The sequence below is a fragment of the Danio rerio genome, chromosome 21, assembly GCF_049306965.1.
Source record: "Danio rerio strain Tuebingen ecotype United States chromosome 21, GRCz12tu, whole genome shotgun sequence".
NCBI classification, from domain to species: Eukaryota; Metazoa; Chordata; class Actinopteri; order Cypriniformes; family Danionidae; genus Danio; species Danio rerio.
In genome coordinates this window covers 37,467,356-37,495,000 of record NC_133196.1, presented here as the reverse complement: position 1 = coordinate 37,495,000, position 27,645 = coordinate 37,467,356, and the positions used below count along the sequence as shown (strand labels likewise).

Genomic DNA, 27,645 nt, shown 5'->3' with positions numbered 1-27,645 from the left:
TAGATAGATAGATAGATAGATAGATAGATAGATAGATAGATAGATAGATTTTCCCAGTTAAAACTGATGCTTCAGGTGAGTGGTCAATCAGTAAGTGTCTCAATCATAGAAATGTAATGTTCACCAAAACACTGCAGAGCTGCCCACATATAGTTACACTCCAGCCTATCAAAGGCTTTTTCTGCATCTAATGAATAAACTGCACACGGGCTCAGAAGAGAGTCTGAAAAATCAAGTACATGATACAGTTGCTGCATATTATCAGCCACATGACGTCCCTTAATAAAACAAGTTTGGTCCTCTTTGATTAAGCTGTTAATTACCTTCTCCATGCGAAAGGCAAGAGTTTTAGCATAAACTTTTAGATTGCATGGGATACGTGATACTGGTCTATAACTGCAACAATCTAACCAATCTTTACCCTTTTTAAGAAGCAATAAAATACCTGAAGAAAAACAAAAAAACTGACTTATTTCTAGTGACTTGTAAACATTAGTATGTATCCTAGATACCAACACATCTAAATGCATAATTCTTTTAAAATAAAAGCTGATAAATAAAAGTATTGAAGTTTGTTGTAGGACATAGAAAAAAAGAAAGGAACAACAAACAACTGTAAACAACCAAAACAGGCCGCACATTACCGAGAGTGTAGGTCTGTGTTGTTGTTGCGTGACCAGTCCACTTCAATGCAAGACATGTCCCCAAAAGGCCCACTAAGCCAGAAACATAATGGTTGACCCAGCTCTCCATTCGCCTGAAAATAATAAAAAAATTCAATAAAAATGAGATAAAAACATTACTATTTACCAGTCCGCAGATGAGCGTGCAGGGCTGGAGCAAGATCACAAAAAGAAATTAACAAGTGTCCATAGGCATCTTGTTATCGTCCTTTTCAGTGCAGTTATGATGATTGCCACCGACCTTGTATTTCATTTTCTCTCGTTGAGCTGCGGAGATGGAGACAGTAGCTGTTGCCTTCTTTTTGCTTTGTAGCATTGCAGAGTAGGTCTTCAGTTGCAGTGAAGTAACAAAATCCTCTGCCTTCTGAGGAGAGTCAAACATCATATGTTCACGTTTGTGGCGTAGCTGGGATAGGTGAGGAAGGGCTGGAGACCAAGTGCTGTCATCTTCTTCAAGACTGGATTAAAGCTCTTTCTCTTGGTCATGGCCGAACTGAAGTCAGGAAAAATAGTAGCGTGACATTGTCCTTTGTATGTTTCACCGGATACATACCTTTTAGGTATATCAAAATATTTTTCAGTGTCGGCTGAGCTACTGCCCGAGGCTTTTTCCACATATTATTCTTATTTTTATAGACCTTCCTTTTTTCGTCTTTTTAAAATATCCTTTGTCATTTTGTCGTTACAGCTCATCACACCTCATGCAATCAGAGTTCAGACCCCTCCTCGCCACATTCCTGGGGTGGTAGAGGTCACACTCTCCTATAAGTCCAAACAGTTTTGCAAGGGCACACCAGGAAGATTCATCTACACAGGTAAGCCTTTTCAGATCAAGAGAGATAAAGTTTTTGACTCATTTCAAGCGTATTACTACATAAAGCATGTAGCTCAGAGGAGATGTATAAATCTGCATCAGAGAATGGACCTCCTTCAAATTCAACCCAGGCTCATTGTGGAAACATAGCCCTGCAGACGTTTCTGCGGACCCCGAAATACGTCCCGGGAGGTACGTATTCGAGCAGTTTTTGTTTTCGCGGATCCGCGAGAGGCCGCTGTGCGCACTTTTTTGCGTCTCAAGCGCCTCTCGGAAGCGTGCACCGTACGCGCCCACGCTGTTCTCACGCGAAAAGTCGCCGGAGGCCGCTGTGGAGCGACCATCCGTCCGACTGGCTGGCTGAACGCCTGAACGATCGACCGGGCGGCCTCCTCTTCTTCCTCCTCCTTCCCTAAACACAAGCAACGGTATGCAAAAGCCTTCCAGAAAAAAAAAAAGCAAAAGCCCTCGTCTTTGATTTCGCCCGCAGTTTCGGATCCCGCCACATTCTCGCCCTTATTTTTTGAATTATGTTTTTCATCTTACCTGATTTCTGGAACCGCTCTTCCCCGGACCCGATCTCGGTCGTCCCCGCGGCTGGCTCCTCATCCTCCGGGCCTCCGCTCCGCCGACGTAACGCTGCGAGCTAAGCGGGCGAACTGGTAGCAGCGGAAAAGCCCTCCACTCAGAAGCGTACCTCCGGCCACGTAAATCGCGGTCTCCAGAAACGTCTGCAGGGCTACGTTTCCAGAATGAGCTTGGGTTGCTCAAATTGCATTGTCCTGAAAACAAATCTAATTTAAATATAACTGTTTTGGTCTTTTCTCAATTTTCAACTTGAACAGTGCCTAATACCATGAAGTCATAGGTCAAGTTGATGACTTAGTTGTAAATTTACTTACTTAATGACCTACTTTGTGCTTTCTTGCTGATATAACGTCATAACACACACACACACACACACACGCACACACACACACACATGCACACACACACACACACACATACATACACACACACACACACACACACACACACACACACACACACACACACACACACACACAAAATTAATATACTTTTACAAGTTATTCTATATCAAATGAGAAATACAAGAAAAGAGTAGCTTATCTGGTGCACAGATGGATCTTATGAGACAACTTACTCATTCTAGTGAGAAAGAGGGAAGAAAGCACATTGTAAATCCACAGAATATAAGGAGGCAACCACTGATACTTAAAGAAAGAATCAGATAGAAAGTTCATTTTTTTATTTCTTTCATTCACTTCTGAGCATTCAGCCATTTTCACAGAAACTTATCAGATATCTTTTGAAATAAATGCATACATAATAATTTGATTTAGATTTAGCATAATTATTAACATTTTTAGCTGTTATATAGGTAAAAACTTAGGTTTTTCAAGTATAAGTTAACTTACCATATACAGTTCAATGCTGTAGAACTCAAGTTGGCACCTTTTAGGGCACAAATTTTGCAACTGCCACACACAGATGGTAGTTGACCTGGGTATTCACTCATAAAACAGATGTATTAAAAACAACACAACCAGTATTAGTTCATAACACACCTATGTGATTTGTTACGGACAACAGACTGATCAATTCCATGCCAAGTTGCATTGCTGCCAAAATTTAGGCAAAAGGAGCCCCAACTAAGTATTGAGTACTGTTCATACTCATACTTTTTATGTTCATACTTTTCAGTTGACTACAGAATTTGGGGTTTTCATTAGTACAAATTCCTGAAATTAAAAAGAAATAAACACTTGAAATTAGTGCTGTCAAAATTAGCGTGTTAGTGCATGCGATTAATTTGAATTAACACGTTTAAAAAAATAACACAATTAACGCAGTTGCAGTTTTTTCCTGTTGTGGCCATGGTGTGTTCAACATGCAAAGAAATATGGATAAGACCAAGGAAGCACTTTTTAAGGAAAGTTTCAGAATAAAATAATTAATGTAGCATTACCAGGCTCTCCAGCGTTTCCTCCAGAGTTTCACCTAATTTCGTATGTTTAATTTTTAACTTTCGACTTTTGTTTTAATAGAATTTAATAGCGCATGTCGAACAGAAAGAAAAACATCTGCATTTCATAACTCAGTGGTGCTTTAAGGTAATCATAAATTGCTGTTTTTACATGGTAGACTCTTAATAAGAGTATTATCTTTATCATATTAAAATCGGAGTATTGGTGTCCATGTAAATGAAATGCCAGATGAAGTCGCGAGCTGTCAAAGTCAGCGCTTTCCACTGCCTTTTAGCATGCGCCCTCCAATGTTTCATTAAGTTTGACGTGTTTCCCGGTTTAACGCAAGTTGTATAAAGTGTCTGCTTTGCATTGTTGTGTCAGAATCTTTGTGAAATACAGCCATACTTTAGAATGCTTAGTTAAGCAAATTTAATTTCTGCTTGTGATCCTGCCTGTTCTCACTCTCAGCTCACATCATTCAAAACAAAAGGTCCACATTGTCCCCCGAAAATGTCAACAAACTGGACTGTCTTAGCAACTTTCTGAATGTAAAGGAGGACTAAGCAAAATTGTTTCTGCTTTGTAATTAATGTTCTCAACTCACAGCAATACAACATTTCAATGAGTACAATTGATTGTATTCAATACTTTATTGTTGTTATTATAATTTTCCATTTTCCATATTTGCAATGCCTGTATTTTGGCATTTTTGTGCAGTCCACTTAGAATCTAACTAGGAAATCAATGTTTTCTTTATTGGCATTAATTGTTTTGAAACTCAAATAGCACTAACATGCTTGTGTTTTTTTTCTGTAATAAATATGGCTGTCAAGCCAGGATCTTGATGGTTTATTGTGGGTATGTTGTTTACATAAAGAAAACTGTGTTACAAGTTAAACAAAAATTCTAATAATGAATTTTATGTTGAATTTAAATCGTTTTTGTCGTGTGTTTACATTAATTTTACATTTGAAAAGCCAAAATGACAAGTTTCAGTCTTTTTAATGTGATTAATTGCTATTAAAAACAATAATTTTTTTTTAAAAAGTGTGATTAATTAGTTAATTTTTTAATCGATTGATGGCACTACTTAAAATATATTAGTCTGTATGGAATAAATGTATACATACAAGTTTCAATTCTTGAATAGAATTAGTAAAATAATGTATGTAAATAGGTACAACTATAAAACAGGTATAGTTGTTTAGGTACAACTACCACAGGACAACGGCGCCAGTGGTCTTGATGCAGATGAAAAGTAAACATAGAAAGTGTATTTATATATAAAGATAGATATGAGATATAAAATAGACAGAGATAGATTTATTTGTGCAAAAAAACGCAGATCCGGTTCGTGTTGCTGATGCAGTCTGTGTAAAACACCTGCGCGCTGCTTCCACACTTCCTAACGCCTGTTTCACACCGCAAGTGTCAGCAGCGCGTGAGCAGAGCGTGCGCAGCGCGTATGTCGAGCAGTAGCAGCACGCAGGCGTTTGCCTTTTTTTTACACCAGCTGCGTCTGCAGCGCGCAGCTCTTCGGCAGCTGCTGCAGAGATCAACCTATCTCTGTCTATTCTATCTAGTTACCCATGTCTCTCTATATACAAATACACTTTTTAAACTTTTCATCTGCACCAAGGCCCCTCCTATGCTGTTTCTTTAACCTGCAAATGTTTATTTTACAAATTTTATAGATCAAATAGTACTGTATGCTTCTCAAGCTAACTTATATGAGAAGTGTCTACAGTCAGAAGACAATCGCCTGTGATATCATGTCATTGGTTTTTTGATTATCAGGTTTCTGTAGACCTAGTTATAATAATATTTATACAATATAGTTATTATGATATTTATACATGATCAAACTAGTGTTACTTTCTCCGCTTCAGTGATGTCCAGCGGCAGAATAACAGCTCGTTAATTCATGCTCGTGCAGAGCATGAGACGGACAAAAGTAACCAATGCATGCCATTCTTTTTTTCTTATTTTCGTGTTGTCAGATTCACAGTGCAAACAGCTCCGGGTAGGAATAACTGGAGTGAACATAAAACAAAGCCGATTAAAACTTTCTTCCTCTGCTCAGCTGCACAGAACACAGCGAGCTCACATAATCCAGCATGCGTGTCGAACTACACTACCCACAATACACTTCGCTATGGACTACAAATCCTGTAAATATTCTATTTCCCCTCTCCAACAACACTAGTGTGCAACTTAAGCAAAACTAATACTAAAATTGTTTTACATTTGTAATTCGGGCCTAAATAAATGTTTGTTGCCGTTTTTAATCGTTTTAAGTTAATTTGAATGACTATATATAAGCCATTTGACATTATTAACGCATTTATTGGGTAAAATTGCTACTTTTTACTGTCATTCAATGTGTTTTGGTCATTATCAATGCACTGTCACTTTAATTGAGCGTGAGCAGCGCGTCAAAAATAGACCCAGCGCCGAAACTATCGCTGCACTGCTGCTTCTGTGACGCTCACGCCTCGCTCTGACGCGCTGCTGCTGCGTGCGGTATGAAAGCTCTAATCTGTTAACATTGAGGCCGAAAACACACGCTCTGCTTACGCGCCGCTGACGCTTGCGGTGTGAAACAGGCGTAAGCACGGCGCACGTGCTGCTTTAGCTGTAATTGCGCGTGCAATGGGAAAGTTCCCGCATCCATCACGGTCTGGATTAATATCATGTACGCGCTGTTTTATTTCCGCGAAGTAGTGATTTATCGCGGATCAAGTGCAGCGAAGTGTTTCAGCGGTTGCATCATCATAAAATACTGTTTGGGAAGTGTTGTTTTGGTGATAAAAATCTTTCCGAATATATTTATGTAACTTATATAAATACCAGGACTAGCTTATATGATCAGCAGGGAAAAATTAATCAATGGATACAACTTCCCAGCATTCTTAAAAAATATCTTATTTTGTGTTTAACATAGGAAACAAACATGCTTATTACAAGCAAAGTAAGCTGTCATGGCAACCATATACAATGCACATTACGAAATAAGCGCCAAAAAATAGGAAATATGCAAGCGTATTCATAGCTTACCTTGTCATTGCTGGGGCTGACAGGCATTTAGCTGAAAACCTTTCTAAAATCAGGCGATATACATTCAACTCCACCAACAGTAAATACAAGTTCCCCTTCGGTTGGGGAACTTCAGTGCCATGAATGGGAGGATTCGTATCAGAAGCCGCTTATCTGGAGAGTATTGAACGGGCCAATGAATGAAATTAATTGGCAGCGTAAGCTTGCGCAGGTGTGCGACATCTGCAATCATCTCAGCATATAAGCACACCTGAAGCCAGCAGACGCCATCCTTTTCGCTTCAGATCCTTTCTGAGTGAGTCGATGAGGGTTCCTCTTGCTGATCAGCACTTCAGAGCGAACGAGTGTGTCTCCCGGTCCAGAGTGGGTCTTCGCGGTGGCAGACGGTCGAGCTGGGTTACTCCCTTGCCTGCGGTTCTTTGGGTCCGGTCCTCCAGAGCGGTGCGTATAGTTGCAACTTTCCTAAAAGAGCAACACAGTCGTGCAGCACGTCCTTTTCAGGATGGCGCTCCGACTGTGCGTTTCTGGATGCGGGGGTTTCCTGTCTCCGGATGATGGACACGATCACTGCATTGCATGTTTGGGGGTCCAGCATGTTAATGCGGTGCTCGCGGGCGGTTCATGTCGTCATTGCGATGCCATGACCGTTGCACAGCTAAGATCGCGGCTAACTTTCGCAAGAGAGCGAGCCACCCCAGTTGCCTCCTGTTCTAAAAAAGCAGCGGGCGCTCGGGCAGATCTGAGGGTTTCAGCGGGAGCTAATCCGCCGCCCACGGGCTCGCGGACCTCTCGCTCCTCACGGCGCTCCATCCAAGCTTCGGGTGGTGAGAGTGATCCGTCTAACCAGATGGTAGCTCTCACACTCGCTGACACCGGAGATCAGATGTCCTCCGCGGCATCGGAGGGTGGGCTTTCACTGTCCGACGAAGATCCGGACCCGCTCGCCCCCTCCGGGCAGGTGAGCGCTGTCAAATCGGATCCTGAAGCGGACATGTTAGCCGTGCTTTCCCGGGCTGCTTCGGCCGTGGGGTTGGAGATGGTTTATCCCCCAGCTCCGCGGCCGGACCGACTAGATGGGTGCTACGTAGAGGACCAGAAGGCGAAGCCTTCGAAGCCTCTCGTCCCCTTCTTCCCGGAAGTGCACAGTAGGCTCACGCAGTCCTGGAGGGCACCTTTCTCTGCCCGTGCTGCGAGTGCCTCCGCCCTCACCGCCCTTGACGGCGGAGCTGCCAGGGGGTATGAGGCGATCCCGTCAGTGGAGCGCGCTATCGCGGTCAATCTTTGTCCGCGCGGCGCCTCTAATTGGCGGGGTTTGCCCCGCCTCCCGTCCAAAGCCTGTAGGTTGTCTGCCTCCCTCGGAGCCAGAGCTTATAAGGCTGCGGGCCAGGCTGCTTCTGCTTTGCACGCGATGGCCACCTACCAGCGCTACCAAGCGCAGGCACTGGCCGAGCTGCACGAGGGCGGGTCCAACCCAAGCTTATTACATGAGCTGCGCACCGCGACCGACTATGCTCTTCGGACTACTAAGTCCGCCGCGTGTGCGCTGGGGAGGACGATGTCCACACTTGTGGTTCAGGAACGCCACCTCTGGCTAAACCTGGCCGATATGCGCGACGTTGACAAAGTTCGCTTTCTTGACTCGCCCATATCCCAGGCTGGCCTGTTCGGCGACACCGTCGGTGAATTCACCCAGGAATTCAAGGCGGTGAAAGAGCAGTCGGATGCGATGGGCAATGTCATCTATCGGCGTGGCCGTAAGCCCGCTCCGCCCGCCGAGCCATCCACCTCCGCTGTTCCTCGCCGAGGGCGCCCGCCAACGAGTGCTGCCCCGCCTCCGGCCAAGCGGGCGCGGCGTTCACCTCGAAAGCAGGCAGCCCCTCCTGCCCAGGGCGCCGTTAAGTCCGGTAAACGGACCGCGAAGCGTCCCTGAGACAGGCCATCCGGAGAAGAGGAAACTTGCTCTTTCCCCGCTGGAGGGCGGGGCCCCGATAACAACGGTACTTTTCAGTGCCACCAAAACATCAGTAAAAGAGCACTTTTTCCCTTCCCCGGATGTGACTGCACGAGTTCTGCCAGTCCGGGACGCGCTGCCTTCCGGCTCGCAGACTCTACGTGCTTCGCCAGTGGCTCACGAGCGCTGGGGGGACGGTCTCCCTTCCCTCAGCCCTCCAGCCCCCTCTCCGGAGTCAGGGTGCGGAGCCAGAGCGAATCGCTCTCCTCCAGCTTTTTCCGCGGGACCCTCGTGCTTCCCGGATCAGCACACCCACTCCGCGCTGCCCCACCGCTGGTACGTCAGCGATTGTAGCGATGACTCCATTAGCGAGGGCTCTGCCTGCCTGGTTAGCGCGGGCCAGCCCCTCGCGGTGGCTCATACGCACAATCAGACTCGGTTACGCGATTCAGTTCGCGAAACGGCCCCCCAAGTTTACGGGCGTGTATTTCTCCAGGGTCAACCCCCTGTCCGCCCCTGTCTTGCGAGAGGAGATTGCTGCCCTCCTGGCGAAGGGTGCAATCGAGCCGGTTCCTCCAGCCGAGATGGAGAGTGGGTTTTACAGCCCATACTTCATCGTACCCAAAAAGAGCGGTGGGTCACGGCCAATCCTAGATCTGCGCGTTTTGAACCGCTGTCTGCACAAGCTGCCGTTCAGAATGCTCACGCAGAGGCGCATTCTCCAATGCGTTCGTCCTCGGGATTGGTTTGCAGCCATAGACCTGAAGGACGCGTATTTCCATGTCTCCATTCTTCCACGCCACCGCCAATTTCTGCGGTTTGCGTTCGAGGGTCGAGCGTGGCAGTACAAGGTCCTCCCCTTCGGGCTCTCTCTGTCTCCGCGGGTCTTCACCAAACTCGCGGAGGGTGCCCTAGCGCCCCTTCGGCTCGCGGGCATTCGCATACTCAATTATCTCGACGACTGGCTGATTTTAGCCCACTCGCGGGAGCAATTGATTGTGCACAGGGATGAGGTGCTTCGGCATCTCCGCCTACTGGGGCTTCAGGTCAACCGAGAAAAGAGCAAACTCGCCCCCGTGCAGAGGATTTCTTTTCTCGGGATGGAGCTGGACTCGATCACCATGGTAGCGCACCTCTCCGAGGAACGCGCTCGCCTGTTGCTGAACTGTCTGAGGGAGCTCGACAGCAAACTAGTGGTCCCACTGAAGTTCTTTCAGAGGCTCCTGGGGCATATGGCATCCGCAGCCGCCGTCACGCCGCTCGGGTTGCTCCATATGAGACCACTTCAGCACTGGCTTCACGATCGGGTCCCCAGACGCGCATGGCACGCGGGCACACACCGGGTCTCGGTTACTGCGCTGTGTCGCCGCGCCCTCAGCCCTTGGAACGACCCCTCGTTCCTACAGGCCGGTGTGCCTCTAGGACAGGCGTCCAGCCATGTTGTTGTTTCAACAGACGCTTCCAACACGGGTTGGGGGGCCGTGTGTCGCGGGCATGCGGCTGCGGGCCTCTGGAAGGGTGCCCAGCTGCATTGGCATATCAATCGCCTAGAGCTGTTGGCAGTGTTCCTCGCTCTCCACCGCTTTTTACCGGTGCTGGAGCGGCAACACGTGCTGGTCAGGACGGACAGTATGGCGGCGGCAGCGTATATCAACCGCATGGGGGGTATGCGCTCTCGCCGCATGTCTCAGCTCGCCCGCCGTCTGCTCCTCTGGAGTCACCCGCGGCTGAAATCGCTGCGCGCCATTCACGTCCCAGGCACGCTCAATCGTGCAGCCGATGCGCTCTCACGACAGCTGTTACGCCCTGGAGAATGGAGACTCCACCCCGAGTCTGTTCAGCTGATATGGGCGCGATTCGGGGAGGCCCAGATCGATCTGTTTGCTTCCCCCGAGAACGCTCACTGCCAGTTGTTTTTTTCCCTGACCGAGGGCTCTCTCGGCACGGATGCACTGGCCCACAGCTGGCCTCGGGGCATGCGCAAGTATGCGTTTCCCCCAGTGAGCCTGCTCGCGCAGTTTCTGTGCAAGGTCAGGGAGGACGAGGAACAGGTTCTGCTAGTTGCGCCCCTTTGGCCCAACCGGACCTGGATATCAGAGCTCTCACTCCTCGCGACGGCCCTCCCCTGGCGGATCCCTTTGAGAGAGGACCTACTCTCTCAGGGACAGGGCACCATCTGGCACCCTCGCCCCGATCTTTGGAACCTCCACGTGTGGTCCCTAGACGCGAGGAAGACTTAGGTAACCTACCGACTGCGGTGGTTAATACCATCACTCAGGCTAGAGCCCCCTCCACGAGGCGCGCCTACGCCCTGAAGTGGAGTCTATTCACTGAATGGTGCGTCTCTCGCAGAGAAGACCCCCGAAATTGCCAGATTAGTGTTGTGCTCTCTTTCCTTCAAGAGAAGTTGGACAGCAGGCTGTCGCCCTCCACTCTCAAGGTTTACGTGGCCGCCATCTCCGCTTATCATAGCGCGGTAGCTGGCGGCACCGTGGGAAAGCATAACCTGGTCATCCAGTTCCTTAGGGGTGCTAGGCGAATTAATCCATCTCGCCCCCCTCTCATGCCCTCTTGGGATCTCGCCCTCGTTCTCACGAGTCTGCGATCCGATCCCTTTGAGCCACTCGAATCAGTATCTCTAAGATTTCTGTCCCTGAAGACAGCTCTGCTGGTTGCGTTGGCCTCCATCAAGAGGGTCGGGGACCTGGAGGCATTTTCGGTCAGTGACTCGTGCCTGGAATTCGGGCCGGATTACTCTCACGTTATCCTGAGACCCCGCCCCGGTTATGTGCCCAAGGTTCCTACCACCCCCTTTAGAGATCAGGTAGTGAACCTGCAAGCGCTGCCCCCGGAGGAGGCAGACCCAGCCCTTTCTTTACTTTGCCCAGTTCGCGCTCTGCGCATTTATGTGGACCGTACTCAGAATTTTAGATCATCTGAGCAGCTCTTTGTCTGTTATGGCGGTCGGCAGCAGGGAAGTGCCGTATCGAAACAAAGATTATCCCACTGGATTGTGGATGCCATTTCACTCGCTTATTCGAGTCGAGGTCAGCCGTGTCCCCCGGGAGTACGTGCACACTCCACTCGGAGCGTTGCATCCTCTTGGGCGCGTGCACGCGGCGCCTCTCTAACAGACATCTGTAGAGCTGCGGGCTGGGCGACACCCAACACATTTGCAAGGTTTTACAATCTGCGAGTGGAGCCGGTTTCCTCAAGGGTATTAGGTAACCCTTTGGTGATTGAGGAGACAACTCGGTAGGGTGTTGAAACACGCTTGCTGCGCCATTCTCCCTAACACGGAGGTACGTGCGCCTTTTTTATCTGTCAGTAAAGTTCCCCGTCAGGTGAGCCCTGCAGATTCCTCCGTGGCCCCCAGCACTGACTCAGCGGAGGAGTCACTTGCTGGCCCACTACGTTGTAGGTCTGCCCGCTGGTCAGCCCGCGTTTTGGGTATAGGTGCCTGCTATGCGTGATCCCCACTAGGCGATCCCATATGCTTATTCCGCCACGGTTAAGTCCCCCCCCTGGGCGGACCCGTGTCTTCCCTCTCCGCTAACCACTCTTTGCTATGCGTACTCCCCCTTTTTAGGGCTAGTCCATAGGTAAATTCTGCCATCTATCCCCCCCTTGGGTAACGGATGGCCTCCGCAGCGTCCTCCCTATCGGGATTGCACGCTTCCCAACGTACTGTCGTATTTCCTAGAATTATCTAGATGCTCACGACTTCCCAAAAAATATATCTAAATCCGTAAAACTTCTGTTGAAGTAGGATAAATTAGGGCCAGGGACACGTTGGAGGACCGCGCCCCCCATGATGTGGGTGCGTCACGCTTGCTTGACTATCTCCTCATCGGGGGTGTTGGTAAGGTGCAGTCATTATGGCGCTTTCCATATTCTCCCATTCATGGCACTGAAGTTCCCCAACCGAAGGGGAACGTTCGAGGTTACAGAAGTAACCCTTCGTTCCCCGAGGAGGGGAACGGAAGTGCCATATTCCGTCGCCATAATGACTGTCCCTTAGCTGTTTGAAAGTCTCTTCAGCTTAAAAGGATGGCGTCTGCTGGCTTCAGGTGTGCTTATATGCTGAGATGATTGCAGATGTAGCACACCTGCGCAAGCTTACGCTGCCAATTAATTTCATTCATTGGCCCGTTCAATACTCTCCAGATAAGCGGCTTCTGATACGAATCCTCCCATTCATGGCACTTCCGTTCCCCTCCTCGGGGAACGAAGGGTTACTTCTGTAACCTCGAACGTTCACTGCATACTTTTCTCACTCTGCCGCTGCAGTGACGTAGTTTCCGGGTGCGTTTTTTCTTCTTTTTCCTTTGCATTATTTTATATTGGCTATTATTTTTTTTACTCAGTAACGGATATGATTTAAAATGTAGCGAAGTACAATACTTTAGGCAAATCATACTTAAGTAAAAGTAAAATTACAGATTTTAAAAATTACTCTAAAAAGTACAAATTCTCCAAAAAACTACTTAAGTACAGTAACGTGAGTAAATGTAACTTGTTACTTTCCACCTCTGCATTTTGCATTCTTTATTTTGTAATTAACTATGAATATAAAACACAATAGTGCATGTGATATTAACTATATCATACATTCATGCACAGAACTAAACTGTAACAGAGCACTCAGCGAATGTATCATATCATTTTAACTGCATATCAGAGGGACATTAGAGTGAAACATCATGTGTTGTATCGTATAAAACATTATTTTCTATTAGGACTATATTATGATGGTGAAATATGTAAATTAGCCTGTACAATTTTTAATATGTTTACATTAATGCCATTTTGAATTTAAAAATTGTCGGTTTTATTTATTTTATATATGGAAAATGTACTTGAGTATAGGCTATTATTTGGTTGCTAGTATTTTTGAAGAAGTGTGTTTTGTTTTTGTTTTTCAGATTTAGTTTTTAATTTAAGTCTCACGTAGTGTTTGTGAGAAATACTACAGTAAGAACTAATCTTTACTAATTAGTATTGTGAAGTTGCATTGATGAGTCACACACAATATCGTTACAAAGTTCGCGCGCACACACACACACACACACACAGATACACACGCACACCGCAGCTGACACACACACACACACACAGGCAGGCAGACAGACAGAGCATGCTTAGCACTGTTTTTGCACTCAAATGTGACAAGATACAGGTTAACCTCCAGTGCTGTGTGGATATCTGTTATGCTAATGTACAAAATAAACCTGATTTAACTTCCATAAACCGGGATTGAAGCGTCTTCTTTTATAATTGTTCTGACACGCGGCTGTGCTGATGAAGTAAAGCTGAAGTAAATCGATGTAATTAATTACACACGTGCACTATTTTAAAACACTTTAAACATGTGAAACTTACTCTTAATCACATTTGATGATGATTGCTAAACATCATCAACGAACAGAAAAGAACAGAACAGAACATGATCAGCAAACAGAACAGACCTTTTATTCTGGGTTGCTTTGCGTATGTCTGCCTGGTCTTGTTGACATATACACGTGACTACCGGAACATGTTAATTTGCGCAGCTGTGAATCAATTCAGTGGCCGGGGGACCGCACTCCTACATAAAGTTGCCGTCAGCCTAACAACTGCTCTAATTGGTCCACCGTTTTTATGTTGTTAAATTGAAAAAAAAAGGACTGGATGTGCTTATATCACCCCAATATGATGGTCTATACACTATATATACACATATGTTTGTCCTAATAGCTTGAAAAGTAGATTTTTTCACCATAGGTGCCCTTTAAGAAAGCCAAATTTAAAAACTATTTTCAACCAGCCAAAGTGGCTAGTGGGAGTGACTGCCTAACTTACCAAAGCTGAAATCTACCCGCATTTGGCGGGTTGGTGGGTGTTAATGTAAAGCCCTGGTTACAGGTAACAAAAGTGATAAATGCATTTATGTTGCTAAATAACTTTAGTCGTTTCTTTGGCCACTTTTAAAATTTGGGTTGAGTAGGTAAATAGTACACCACCTTTTTTTAGGACTACACCACTGGTATGTATGTATGTATGTATTGTAGCGGGGTGGAGTGAAAAGGCAGACACAAGTTGTAAGTGAACACGCCCCGAAGGGCTTTTATTTACAATGTAGGTGAGGCGAAAGTGCAAGAAGTGCAGGTGTTTTCAGTGAACTCCCCTTGGTCCCAGTGTTGCCGTGCTCCAGGTGAGTTGTGAGTGAGTTGATGGTGAAGAGTTTCTTTGATTTAATCCATGCTGCCGTGAAACCCCAAATTTGGGGTAAAATTTGCTGGATTTACAGCCGAAGTCCGGGGCGTGGAGGACCGGCACAGACGTAAGGGCCATATTCAACTTCTGGAACTCATCTTCCGCCACTGCGGACCATTGTAGTTTTTACGGCTGCCCGTTTTTTGTCAGGTCGGACAAGGGACAGGCTACCGAAGAGAAATTGAGAATAAAACAGCGGTAGTATCCAGCCAACCCCAAGAATGCTCGTACCTGGGTTTTGTTCTTTGGCTGTTCCACTCACTGTAATGCTTCCACTTTGTTGGGCTGTGGCTTGATCAACCCCCGTCCTACTTGGAAACCCAGGTAACGTGCTTCGGCTAGACCCAGGTGACACCTTTTGGGGTTGGCTGTGAGCCCAGCACGAAGGAGCTCCATCAGCACCCTTCTGAACAGTCCAGATGGTCTTCCCAACGCATGGATAATTGATGAAAAAGTGTACGTATCTCCGTGTTAGGGAGAATGGCGCAGCAAGCATGTTTCAACACCTTAACCGAGTTGTTTCCACAATCACCAAGGGGACCTAATATCCTTGAGGAAACCGTCTCCACTCGCAGATTGTAAAACCTTGCAATTGTATTAGGTGTTGCCCAGCCTGCAGCTCTACAAATGTCTGTTAGAGAGGCTCCGCGTACACGCACCCAAGAGGATGCGATGCTCCGAGTGGAGTGCGCACACACTCTCGGGGGACACGGCTCGCCCTGGCTCTGGTAAGCGAGGGAGATGGCATCCACTATCCAGTGGGCCAACCTCTGTTTCAATATGGCCCTTCCCTGCTGCCGACTGCCATAGCAGACGAAGAGCTGCTCAGATGATGGTCCAGATAAATACGCAAAGCCCGAACTGGAAAAAGTAAGAAAAGGGCTGGGTCTGCCTCCTCCAGGGGCAGCACTTGCAGGCTCACTACCTGGTCTTTAAACGGTAGGAACCTTGGGCACATATCCCGGCTGGGGTTTCAGGAATGTGAGAGTAAGCCAGCCCGAATTACAGGCACAAGTTACTGACTGAAAAATGCCTCCAGGTCCCCAACCCTTTAAATCGATATCAACGCGACCAGCAGAGCTGACTTCAGGGACAGAAATCTTAAAGATACTGAGTCGAGGATCGGAGGGATCTAACGCAGGCTCGAGAGAATGAGGGCGAGATCCTAAGAGGGCATGAGAGTGGACGGGGTGGATTATTTTGCCTAGCTCTTCTGAGGAACCGGATGATGAGGTTATGCCTTCCCACGGTGCTGCCAGCCACCGCGTCATGAGAGCGGAGATGACAGCCACGTAACCTTGAGTGTGGAGGGCGACAGCCTGCTCTCTAGCTTCTCTTGGAGTAAAGAAAGCACAACGCTGATCTGGCAAATATCGGGGACTTCTCTGCGAGAGACGCACCATTCAGTGAATAGACTCCACTTCAGGGCATAGGCGCGCTTAAGGAGGGGGCTCTAGCCCGAGTGATGGTATTAAAAACCACAATCAGTAGGTTACCTAAGTCTTCCTCGCGTCTAGGGACCACACGTGGAGGTGCCAAAGATCGGGGCGAGGATGCCAGATGGTGCCCTGTCCCTGAGAGAGTAGGTCCTCTCTCAAAGGGATCTCCCAGGGGAGGGCTATCGCGAGGAGGGAGAGCTCTGACATCCAGGTCCGGTTGGGCCAGAGGGGCGCAACCAGCAAAACCTGTTCCTCGTCCTCCCTGACCCCAAGGCCAGCTGTGGACCAGTGCATCCGTGCCGTGAGAGCCCTCGGTCAGGGAAAAGAACAACTGGCAATGAGCGTTCTCGGGGGAAGCAAACAGATCGATCTGGGCTTCCCCGAATCGCGCCTATATCAGCTGAACAGACTCGAGATGGAGTCTCCATTCTCCAGGACGTAAAGGCTGCCATGAGAGCGCATCGGCTGCACATTTGAGCTTGCCTGGAATGTGATAGGCGCGAATCGATTTCAGCCACGGATGACTCCAGAGGAGCAGACGGCAGATGAGCTGAGACATGCGGCGAGAGTGAATACCCCCCCATGCGGTTGATATACGCCACCACCGCCGTGCTGTCCGTCATGACCAGCATGTGCTGGAAAAAGCACCGGAAAAAAACTGTGGAGAGTGAGGAACACTGCCAACAGCTCCAGGCGATTGATATGCCAATGCAACTGGGTTCCTTTCCACAGGCCCCAGCACACAGCCCCCCAGCCTATGCTGGAAGCATCTGTTAAAATAACAACATGACTGGACGCCTGTCCTAGAGGCACTCTGGCCTGTAGGAACGAGGGGTTGTTCCAAGGGCTGAGGGCTATTGCTGCAAACCAATCCCGAGGACGAACGCACCAGAGGATGCGCCTCTGCATGAGCGTTCTTAATGGGAGCTTGTACAGACAGCGGTTCAAAACGCGCAGATCTAGGATTGGCCGTGACCCACCGCTCTTTTTGGGTACGATGAAGTACGGCCTGTAAAACCCGCTCTACATCTTGGCTGGAGGGACCGGTGCGATTGCATCCTTCGCCAGGAGGACAGCAATCTCCTCTCGCAAGACAGGGGCGGACAGGGGGCTGACTCTGGTGAAATACACACCCGTGAACTTGGGGGGCCGTTTCACGAACTGAATCACATAGCCGAGTCTGACTGTGCGTATGAGCCACCGCGAAGGGCTGGCCCACGCTAACCAGGTAGGCAGAGCTCTCGCTAATGGACTCATCGCTACAATCGCTGACGTACCAGCAGTGGGGCAGCCCGGAGTGGGTCTCGTGGAAGAGCTGGAGACGTGAGATTCGCTCTCACTCCGCACCTAAACTCCCGAGAGGGAACTTGAGGGGTGGGAGAAAGGAGACCGTCCTCCCAGCGCTCGTGAGCCGCTGGCGAAGCGCACAGAACCTGCGAGCTGGGAAGCAGAGCATCCCGGACTGGCAGGGTTTGTGCTGTCACATCCGGGGAAGTGGAAAAGTGCTCTTTCATTGATTTTTTTTATGGCAGTAAAAAGTGCCGTTGGAAATGGGGCAAGTTCCCTCTTCTCCAGATGACCTGTCTCAGGGACGCTTCGCGGTCTGTTTTCAGGACTTAGCGGCGGTCTGGGCAGGGGGGCTGCCTGCTTTGGAGGTGCTCAACGTGCTTGCTTCACTGGAGGCATGTGCAGGGGCGGGGAAGCTCTTGTAGGTGGGCGCCTTGGGCGAGGAGCAGTAGATATGGGTGATTCGGCGGGTGGAGCGGGCTTATGGTCCCGCCGATAGGGTGATACATTACCCATCGCATCAGACTGCTCTCTCACCGCCTAGAATTCCTGGGTGAATTCACAGATGGTATCACCGAACAGGCCAGCTTGGTATATGGGGGAGTCAAGAAAGCAGACTTTGTCGACTTTGTGCATATCAGCCAAGTTTAGCCAGAGGTGGCGTTTCTGGACCAGTAATGTGGACATTGTCCTCCCCAACACACACGCAGCGGACTTAGTGGTCCGAAGAGCATAGTCGGTTGCGGAGCGAAGCTCATGTAACAAGCCTGGGTTGGACCCACCCTCGTGCAGCTCGGCCTGCGCTTGGTAGTGCTGGTAGGTGGCCATCGTGTGTAAGACGGAAGCAGCCTGGCCCGCAGCCTTGTAAGCTCTAGCTCCGAGGGAGGCAGATAACTTACAGGCTTTGGACGGGAGACGAGGCGGAACCCGCCAAGAAGAGGTGCCACGCGGACAAAGATTAACCGCAATTGCGTGCTCGACCTGAGGAATTACCATATATCTCCTGGCCGCTCCACCGTCAAGAGTTGTGAGGGCGGATGGACACGAAGCACGGGCAGAAAAAAAGTGCCCTCCAAGACCGCGTGAGCCTACTGTGCACCTCCGGGAAGAAGGGGAGAGAGGCCTTGAAGGCTTAGCCCTCTGGTCCTCTACATAGCACCCATCTAGTTGGTCCGGTCGCGGAGCTTGGGGATAAAACATCTTCAACCCCACGGCCGAAGCAGCCTGGGAAAGCATGGCTAACTTGTCTGTTTCAGGATCCGTTTTGACAGCACTCACCTGCCCGAGGGGGGCGAGCGGGCCTGGATTCTCGTAGTACAATGAAAGCCCACCCTCCAATGCAGCAGTAGACGTCTGGTCCCCAGTGTCATCGAATGTAAGGGCTACCATCTGGTTAGATGGATCGCTTTAGATGGAAGCTTGGATGGAGCACTTAGAGGAGCAGGAGGTCAGCGGGCCCGGAGGCGACGGATTATCTCCCACTGGAACCCTCAGATCTGCCCGAGTGCCCACTGCAGTGCAGGGGACAGCTGAGGTGGTTTGCCCTTTTCCAAAGGTTAGCCGCGATCTTAACTGCGCAACAGTCATGGCATCGCAATGATGACATGAACTGTCCGCGAGTACTGTATTAACATGATGGACCCCCAGACATGCAACGCAGCACCGCATCCAGAAACGCACGGTCGGAGCGCCATCATGAAAAAGACGTGCTGCACGACTGTGTTGCTCTTTTTGTGAAATTGCAACTTTATACACACTGCTCTGGAGGACCGGACCCAAAGAATGCCAAGCAAGGGAGAAACCCAGTTCGACCGTCTGCCTCTGCGTGTACACACTCTGGACCGGGAGACTGCTCTCGTTTGCTCGAAATCGCTGGATCACAGCAGGAGGAACCCTCATCGACTCTCTCAGAAGGCTGTAATAGTCTCTGAAGCGAGAAGAATGGCGTTTCCTTGCTTTCCCTGTGCTTATATTGCGGAGCTAATTGGCAATAAGCCACACGTGCGCAAGCTTACGCTGCCAACTCATTTGGCATTTCATTGGCCCGTTATATACTCTTTCAGACAATTGGCTTTCTGAAACGAAATCCCCATTTGTGGATTAAAATCCACTTATAGCATTGAAGTTCCCCATCCGAAGGGGAACTGGTGTATTGCAGTTCTGTGAATGCTTAATTTTATTGATAAAGATATTATTATCCTTTTAATAATTTAAATTTATTCAAACATCAGGGTCACAATTTTAGCCTGCATAGCCTATGGAAGTGTGGTCTGGCTATATGTATAGCCTGTTTTTTTTTTTTTAAAGAAAATATATATATATATATATATATATATATATATATATATATATATATATATATATATATATATATATATATATATATATATAAACAATCAATATTATTGTTAAAAATTTCAACTATATCTTTGTGACATGCACTAAACAACTATGCAGGATCTCATCAAAAATGACAGAAATATTTTTTGCATACTGTACAAAGTCATAGGAATGTCAGCTTGAGTGTACTTGCTTATTAAACTTAAGTCAATAAACTTAAGCTGAATTCATGTGTTGGCAAAAAAGATCTTTTTGGCTACCCTAAGAAATCTAGAGTGAATTATGTAGATTCACACTTGTTATAATGAAAGTCAATCTTACTTAATCGACCAAAAAACTAGCCTACATCTCTTATAATAGGGCTGCTCGATTTTGGGAAAAATCATAATCACGATTATTTTGGTCATAATTGTAATCACGATTATTCCAAACGATTATTAGTTGAAGTCAAAATTATTAGTACTCCTGACATTTTTTTTTAAATAAATTTCCCAAATGATGTTTAACAGAGCAATGAATAACAGTATTTCCTCTAATATTTTTCTTCTGGAGAAAGGCTTATTTGTTTTGTTTTGGCTAGAATAAAAGCTAATTTAAATATTTTAAATCCCCTTTTAAGGTCAATATTATTAGCCCCTTTAGGCAATATCTATTTTTGATTGTCTGCAGAAGAAACAACTGTTATATAATGACTTGCCTAATCACCTTAATCAAGCTTTTGAATCACACTTTGAATTTTAATGTTTGTATTTAAAAAAAAATATCTACTAAAATATTATGAGCTGTCATCATAGCAAAGATAAAATTAATCGGTTATTAGAAATGAATGATTAAAACTATTATGTTCAGAAATCTTCTTTCCATTAAACAGATAATATTCAGAAGGGCTAATAATTCTGACTTCAACTGCATTATTTTCTTCCCTGCAAAGGAAAGAGAAATAAATACAATAGAATAAAAATATGAAACAAACTGTGCTTTTAGCATTTTCACTGTAAGAAAAACACTTTAGCTTCAAAAGTCTTCAGTCAAGAGCAAAGAGGGATTTTCTCGTTGTTTTATTAATCATGATAAAACAGGCGGAGAGCTGTGCTCTGTCACTTTAATGGTTTCGCTTTCACGTGTCTTCTGATCCTCAATTCGTTTGTTTATTACAAAATGAGGGTTAATATGAATAATCACTAAACACCATGTTTTGACACCTATTTGAACATTAAAGCACTCACGTTAATGACTTTAGATGTGTGTGCTCTCTGCTCGTTGCAATGTGCGAATGAGACCAAGTGCTGACCGCAGTCTTTCGCCCGTCTTTCGCGCTTTTAAGAGCAACAAGTGAGGACAACTGGACAGGGGGCGGTAAATAATGGAATAATTGTTTATCTCGATTAATGGTTTTTCATAATCGTTAGAAGCCATAATCGAAATCGAAAGCGGATTTTCGATTAATTGCACAGTCCTATCTTATAATGCATGTTTGTAGGGCCACCCAGCTTGAATCTTCTGAAGTTCCTTAGTTCTGCTTCTCTCAAATGTGTTACAAGTTTTGTAAAGGTAACGACTTCTGATGAAATTGTCTTTATTTACTTTGACAAAGTAATGGGTTTATTAACCTTATTAAAAATATTCATGTTACAACTCCAATTCAGAAAATCTTGGAATAGTATCGAAAACGCAAATAAAAAAAGAAAGTAGTGATTTTTTAAATGTACTTCGACTTGCATTACATTGCAGACGTTACAAACACAAAATATTTCAACTTCATTTAATTTGTAAACACATATTTTTCTGTCATTCAGACCTGCAATACATTCCAAAAAAGTTGGGATAGGAGCAATTCAGGGTTACTATTAACAAAACTATTGGTTAAATCATGTTGTGATTTGGTAGAGTTGATGTCAACAGCTGATTGCAATGATTTGGTACAAAATCACATCCAAGAAAACTGTACTATGCCAAGAGGAAGCCTTATGTTAAAGGTGCTGTATGTAAGTTTTTGACTCTTCTAAAGCATAAAAATGACATAATATGTTTGCAGATATTTTAAAAACATGCCAAGAGAATATTCTTGTTTATCTGAAAAGCAATGCTGAAGTCAGATATTCTGCTTTAAAAATGTATTTTGCTGGCTGGAACGCTCTCTATGTTTATGTTATTTTAACTTGTCCAATGTCAGTTTAGCCAATTATATTTCAGCACTCCGGGTAGCCTTGGTACAAAACCGCAATTTTCATTTATTAATTCAGAAAGGGTCAGAAAGCATGCGCTCGTGACCGAAATGCGCCCTCCGGTGTACAGTATAATATGAACTCTGAAATGAGAGATTCAGTTCAACATGAGATTGTTAATAAGCAAACAATATAAATATTACGAACGTAAACATCGGGTGAGCAGGTTACACTGTAACCGCATGTCCTACGAACACGCTTCACAATGAAATACGCAGTGATAAGCAATTTGACTGTTTGCAACAGGTGAAACACGACAGAAATTTAAATACAGCCATTCAGAAGCACACAATAATGCACTCACTCAAGAAATGGTAAGGGTTATGATCTCTTTAATACATATTAAGTAACCCTCTTTAACATTACTAATGTACATGCTGAGTCACATGCTGAGTTAGTTCTAAATTTCAAGATCTGAGTTGAATTATCTGCTGCTGCTTTCAGTATATGGCAATAAATGTCATGTAAAATGGCTCCCATTCAAACTCCCATTGTTATGATTTAGCACTGAATCAAGCACATGAGGTTTACCTGAGGTGATCATTGTGATAGTTTTCTGTTGTTCAGCTGTAAGATATATATATATATATATATATATATATATATATATATATATATATATATATATATATATATATATATATATATATACACGCCATTTCTAATATATCAATTTGAAGAGTTGGTGAGGTCAAAAACTAATTTTATGTGGAGAATATTCCTTCTATCAGGTGCCGTTGCTTTTATTTAGAATGTGGGTTAAATCACTCACTCCTGGGGCCTGTTTCAGAAAGGAGGTTAACTGAAAACTCTCTCATTTTAACCCTGAAATGAGAGAAACTCTGGGTTTTCCGTTTCAAAATGGCAGGTTTGATAAACTCGAGAAAGCAGGGTAAGTCAAGCCTGTTTCTGAAAGAAAGGTAACTTTAACTCAGAGTCAGTTACTGTGGTAACTTACTCTGTGAATCTAACCTGGTCAGAAGCAGGTTTTATTCTCTAAACTCAGAGTTTCTGTTTGTCTCCTCCCCTTTTTCAAACATGAAGCAGTATTTCTCGCCTTAGCCTTACGTTTCCACACACCTATTTTAATGCTCATTTTGGAGATGTGCATAAAAACGATTGATAGAAACATCATGATGCACATAACGTTTTAAAATATGCATAAAAAACGCGCATAACTGAGTAGGATAAACTTTTATTCGATAGAAAATGTGCGCATAAACTACGATGGAAACACTTTTACTGAAGAAATTACAGTACATTAATAAAAAGATCATGATCTGATAATGAAAATGTGTGTAAATGGACAAACCAGCAGGCTGAGCACACTGTAACATGTCTTAAATATTATTTTAGTAATTCTAAAATGCCTTAACTGTTTCAGTATTAGTGTATATTATTAATTACCTCCGAACGTCTGCTGCGTGTCAAGAGTCTCCGCGTCTCATGGCTTCAGACGCCCCCACGTGTTCATTGTGTTTCAGCATGGTCTTCTGACATCGAGGCGCAAGTACATTAATTAGGCTAAATAAACGACGCAGCTTCTTCTACCTTAGTAAATTCTGTTTTTACTGTTAATATTTGGTGCCAGTTTAATCAGGAAGTGACGATTTTTTTCTCTTTGACTTGTTGGATGGAATTTTATTCGCATCTTTTTTGCAATATTCCAGTTTTGCACATAAATGTATGTAATATATTTGGATGGAAACATATTGCCTACATTTTAGTCACACACAGAAGAACTGTACGAGAATGGCTTATCCTTTTTTAATAAATAATTAAATTAAATTCACCTTCGACATGCATGTAACTAGATTAATGGGATTATTATTCTTTCTAAAATTATTTTTAGTACTGCTTACCTTCTAAATGTTATATTAACCTCTATCACTTGATCAATAAAAAAGGCAGACACACAAGTGACTGTTAAATCATTTAAAACTAATAAATGTGTAAAAAAGTTTAGAAAAAATATATATAAACGTCATAAATTACATTACTTATTTTATTATACTTAAATATTTAAATACTTAAAAAGTGAAATTAGGCATTAACTTGAGCAGCTGTATTCCCACGCTAACTGTCTCTTCTTTACTGATGGTTGCTCCTTTTCAAATATATACGCTCATATTTGCTGTAACTTTGCATGAGAACATCAAGTTCAGCTGGAGAAAAAAATGGTGATCTCTTTTTTTAAGATATTGCCATAGTCACTCGTAATGTCTGCGCTCTATTGATAATGCCTTTTTAAAGTCACGGTGTGCGCGCTTAACTCTGAGTTGGTCTACTCGAAGTTGATTGACCCAACTCAGATCAGCTATTCTGAAACCGAAAACTCACAGTTTTTAATCTCTCGGTAAATCAACTCAGAGTTCAAGTTTAAACTCTGAGTTGTTTGAACCTCCTTACTGAAACAGGCCCCTGTCCTCAATCTGGCAACCTGCACTTCTGTTTATTTTGATCCAGGAGTGCAATACCTAGTTCAACCACTGGGTGTCAAACTTATATACTGCACCTTTAACAGAAGACATCTTTTCCAGGAATGCCCATGCATATTTCAACAAGACTATGCAAAACCATTCCGCACACATTCAGCACACATTACAATTTACTCCTGGCTGAGAGGAAGAGGATACAGGTACTTGACTGGACTGTCTGCAGTGAAGTCTGCTGTTTTAAGTGCAAAATGTGACCACAAAGAGGCCATTCTGTGGCCCACCTTAAGTATTGTTTGCAGAAAGGATGGGACAGAATTAAACCTGAAACACTTCATCACTTGGTTTCTTAAGTCCCTAAACATCTTTTAAGTGTGAAAAAGAATGGCAACTTTATAAAGTGGTAAATTACTGTTTCAACTTCTTTGAAATGTGTTGCAAGAACCAAAATTGGTATACATGTTTATTTAGGCAAAAAAAAAAGCAATAAAAATCATGAGGAAGTTTGTTGTATTGCAATAAAATCAAAGTCAAAGTAAGTTTAGAGCATTTTTCTTCCTTTTTTTTTTTTTTGCATTTGACATACTGTCCTAAGTTTTTCTTATTTGGGGTTGTATTTTTGTTACTTACATTTTTTTATAATAAACTACAGATGTATTTATCAGTATGTTAAGAAGTAATTACATTCAGTTATAACTGGCCTTGTCATAATGCCAAAGTCACCTTCAGTGCAACAAACCACTGGTTATTAAAAAAACTCTACGTTTCCAAGATACCGATGTCCATTCATTTTTATTTTATTATAAACACAGTTAAAACTAAAGGCAAACAAACCAAGCGATTTCACACCCTGCATAACTAAAGGCTTTCAAATAAACAAAATCAATCAGGGAGGATCACATGACCTCCATCTCAAACAACTCAATCCCTAACAAGGAAAGACATAAAATCAACATACACAAATGCACAATCACATAATGGAATACGAAGAACAACAAACATAAAACATGCAAGTTGACCGATTAGCAACAGCTACACTACCACCAAATTACCTTTGACTCATTTCAGATATCAATAATACAATCAATGGGAATTTCTAAACATTGACACAATAAATTATCTCAACTCACAATTCATAATTTATACAGATTCTAGTTAAAAATCAACAATTACTTTATATTATTCACACTGTAAAAAAAATAGTTATTATATACTGAAAAAATTATATACTTTTTTCAGTTGGCCCAAATGAAAATGGAAAAACAACCTGTTTCACACTGGCAACAGCCTGTTTACAATGGGAGAATAATGTGTTTAACCAATTAAAAAAAAACATGAAGTCTTCCCAATCATGTTATTGGCCCAATTGAATTTTCCAAACAGACGTGCAAAAATGTCAAAAACACCATAAAATTTAAGCACTTTTTCAGGTTACTTCAACCATTGTTAAGGGTAATGTCACCTGAATATTACCATTCCACAAAAGGTAATCTGAGCTCATGAAATAACATTTTAATGGTTAAACTAGTAAATTTAAATACACAATTAGTATTGTTACATATTGAAAAGTCAAAAACACCATGAAATCTTAATAATGGATCACTTAACCTAGCTGACACAGATTATTCCAGAAAAAAAAATCACAAAAGAGAAACTTGAACAAATTGAACAATTTCATTTCAAACAAATTAAGCTGCATACTTTAAAAACCCTATCATACACCAGGCACAATAAGTCACAAGACCTGTTTTCCCCAAAGTGTTGCTATTTTAAGACCAACACGACCTTAATTTTCTTATTTTCTGCCACGTTGTTTAAATAGTAAATCCCTTTACATTTACATTTACATTTACATTTAGTCATTTAGCAGACGCTTTTATCCAAAGCGACTTACAAATGAGGACAAGGAAGCAATTTACACAACTATAAGAGCAACAATGAATAAGTACTAAAGGCAAGTTTCAGGTCTGTAAAGTCTAAGAAGGGAAGTGTTAGTAGTTTTTTTTTTTTTTGTACAGTTAGTTAGTGTGATATTCAAAGAGGCAATTGCAGATTAGGAAGTGAAGTGGAGACTAAATAGTTGAGTTTTTAGTCCACTTTACACCACTTTGTGGTCTCATAAGTGTTTTGGTCTAGAAAAGAGGTGTGTTAAGGCACATTGTTGATGCGTTGCTATTTTGAGGAACTAAAACAGACTGCAATAGACGAGCTGAAAGCATATTCATATTTGTTTTATTAAAAAGAAGCTTAGATTTGTCCACCTGTCAGGTTTTGGACAATACAGGACATAGCATGTGTATTTGGATATAACTAATAACTTTTTTGACCACACTTCGTTAATATTGTTCATTTATTCGTTTGCTGGAAATTAGAACTGAATTTGGAAATAGCTTTGAAACAAATCTTTGCGCTTAACAAGCAAAGTTAATTATGTAGGCTAATGTGTGCATACAACAGGTTTTTCAAAAATATTATTGTTGGGTCACAAAATCTAATTTTATAATTACAGAATGTGGATGTTGACACAATAATTAGCATAGTAACAGTAGAGTAATTAACTTTCAATACTGTGAGATTGCTATGTGGTATAATGCATTTTGTCCTACTTTGGAAGTCAGTGGTTACAGGTATTCAGTTTTCTTCAAAATACTTTCTTTTTTGTTTAACAGAAGAAATAAACTCACAAAAGTTTGAAACCCAATGAGGCTGAGTAAATAGTGAGTACATTCAATTTTTTTGGGGATGAATTATCCCTTTAAGAACAACTCCAAATCAATGTTCAATAATTTCAAGTTAATTTCAGAGTTCATAATTTCAGAGTTGTGTTTTACATAATATTTTGTTTTATAATGAATGGCTAAATAAGGCTGGAGTAGAGCTGATAACTCGTTAACATATAACTGCGTGAACTTGAGAAACAGTTTGCATTACACCGAGTCACGGCACATGGTTGCTCTCACTCTACACACACATTAAATCTTCGAACTATCAGTATTTGAGACTTATATGAATAAACATATAACTTGTTCAGTTGTTAAAAAGGTACTTACTGTGAAAGTCATCATGGTTGATATGTACCTCACCTAGCAGTGTTGGCTACACATTACAGTAACACTGAAAGAAAAAAAAGAAAAAAAAATGTTATAGCAGATACACATATCTTCCATC

The 27,645-nt window shown here is 43.9% G+C and overlaps 2 protein-coding genes across 9 annotated transcripts in view; one reads left to right on the top strand and one right to left on the bottom strand.

The window, feature by feature from the left end:
- Positions 1–27,645, bottom strand: part of clint1b (clathrin interactor 1b) — a 542,948-nt gene that overhangs the window by 81,522 nt on the left and 433,781 nt on the right. The gene's annotated exons all lie outside the window — the stretch shown is intronic.
- The window catches only part of ebf1b (EBF transcription factor 1b), a 281,523-nt gene that overhangs the window by 163,487 nt on the left and 90,391 nt on the right, over positions 1–27,645 (top strand). For all 8 annotated transcript variants that reach the window (XR_012396818.1, XR_012396817.1, XR_012396815.1 and 5 more), the window contains exon 10: positions 1,372–1,498. Coding sequence is in view for 4 of the 8 variants with exons in the window: in XM_073935435.1 (XP_073791536.1) it covers positions 1,372–1,498 (127 nt within the window). In the remaining 4 variants the exon portion in view is untranslated. The remainder of the gene's footprint in view (positions 1–1,371; positions 1,499–27,645) is intronic.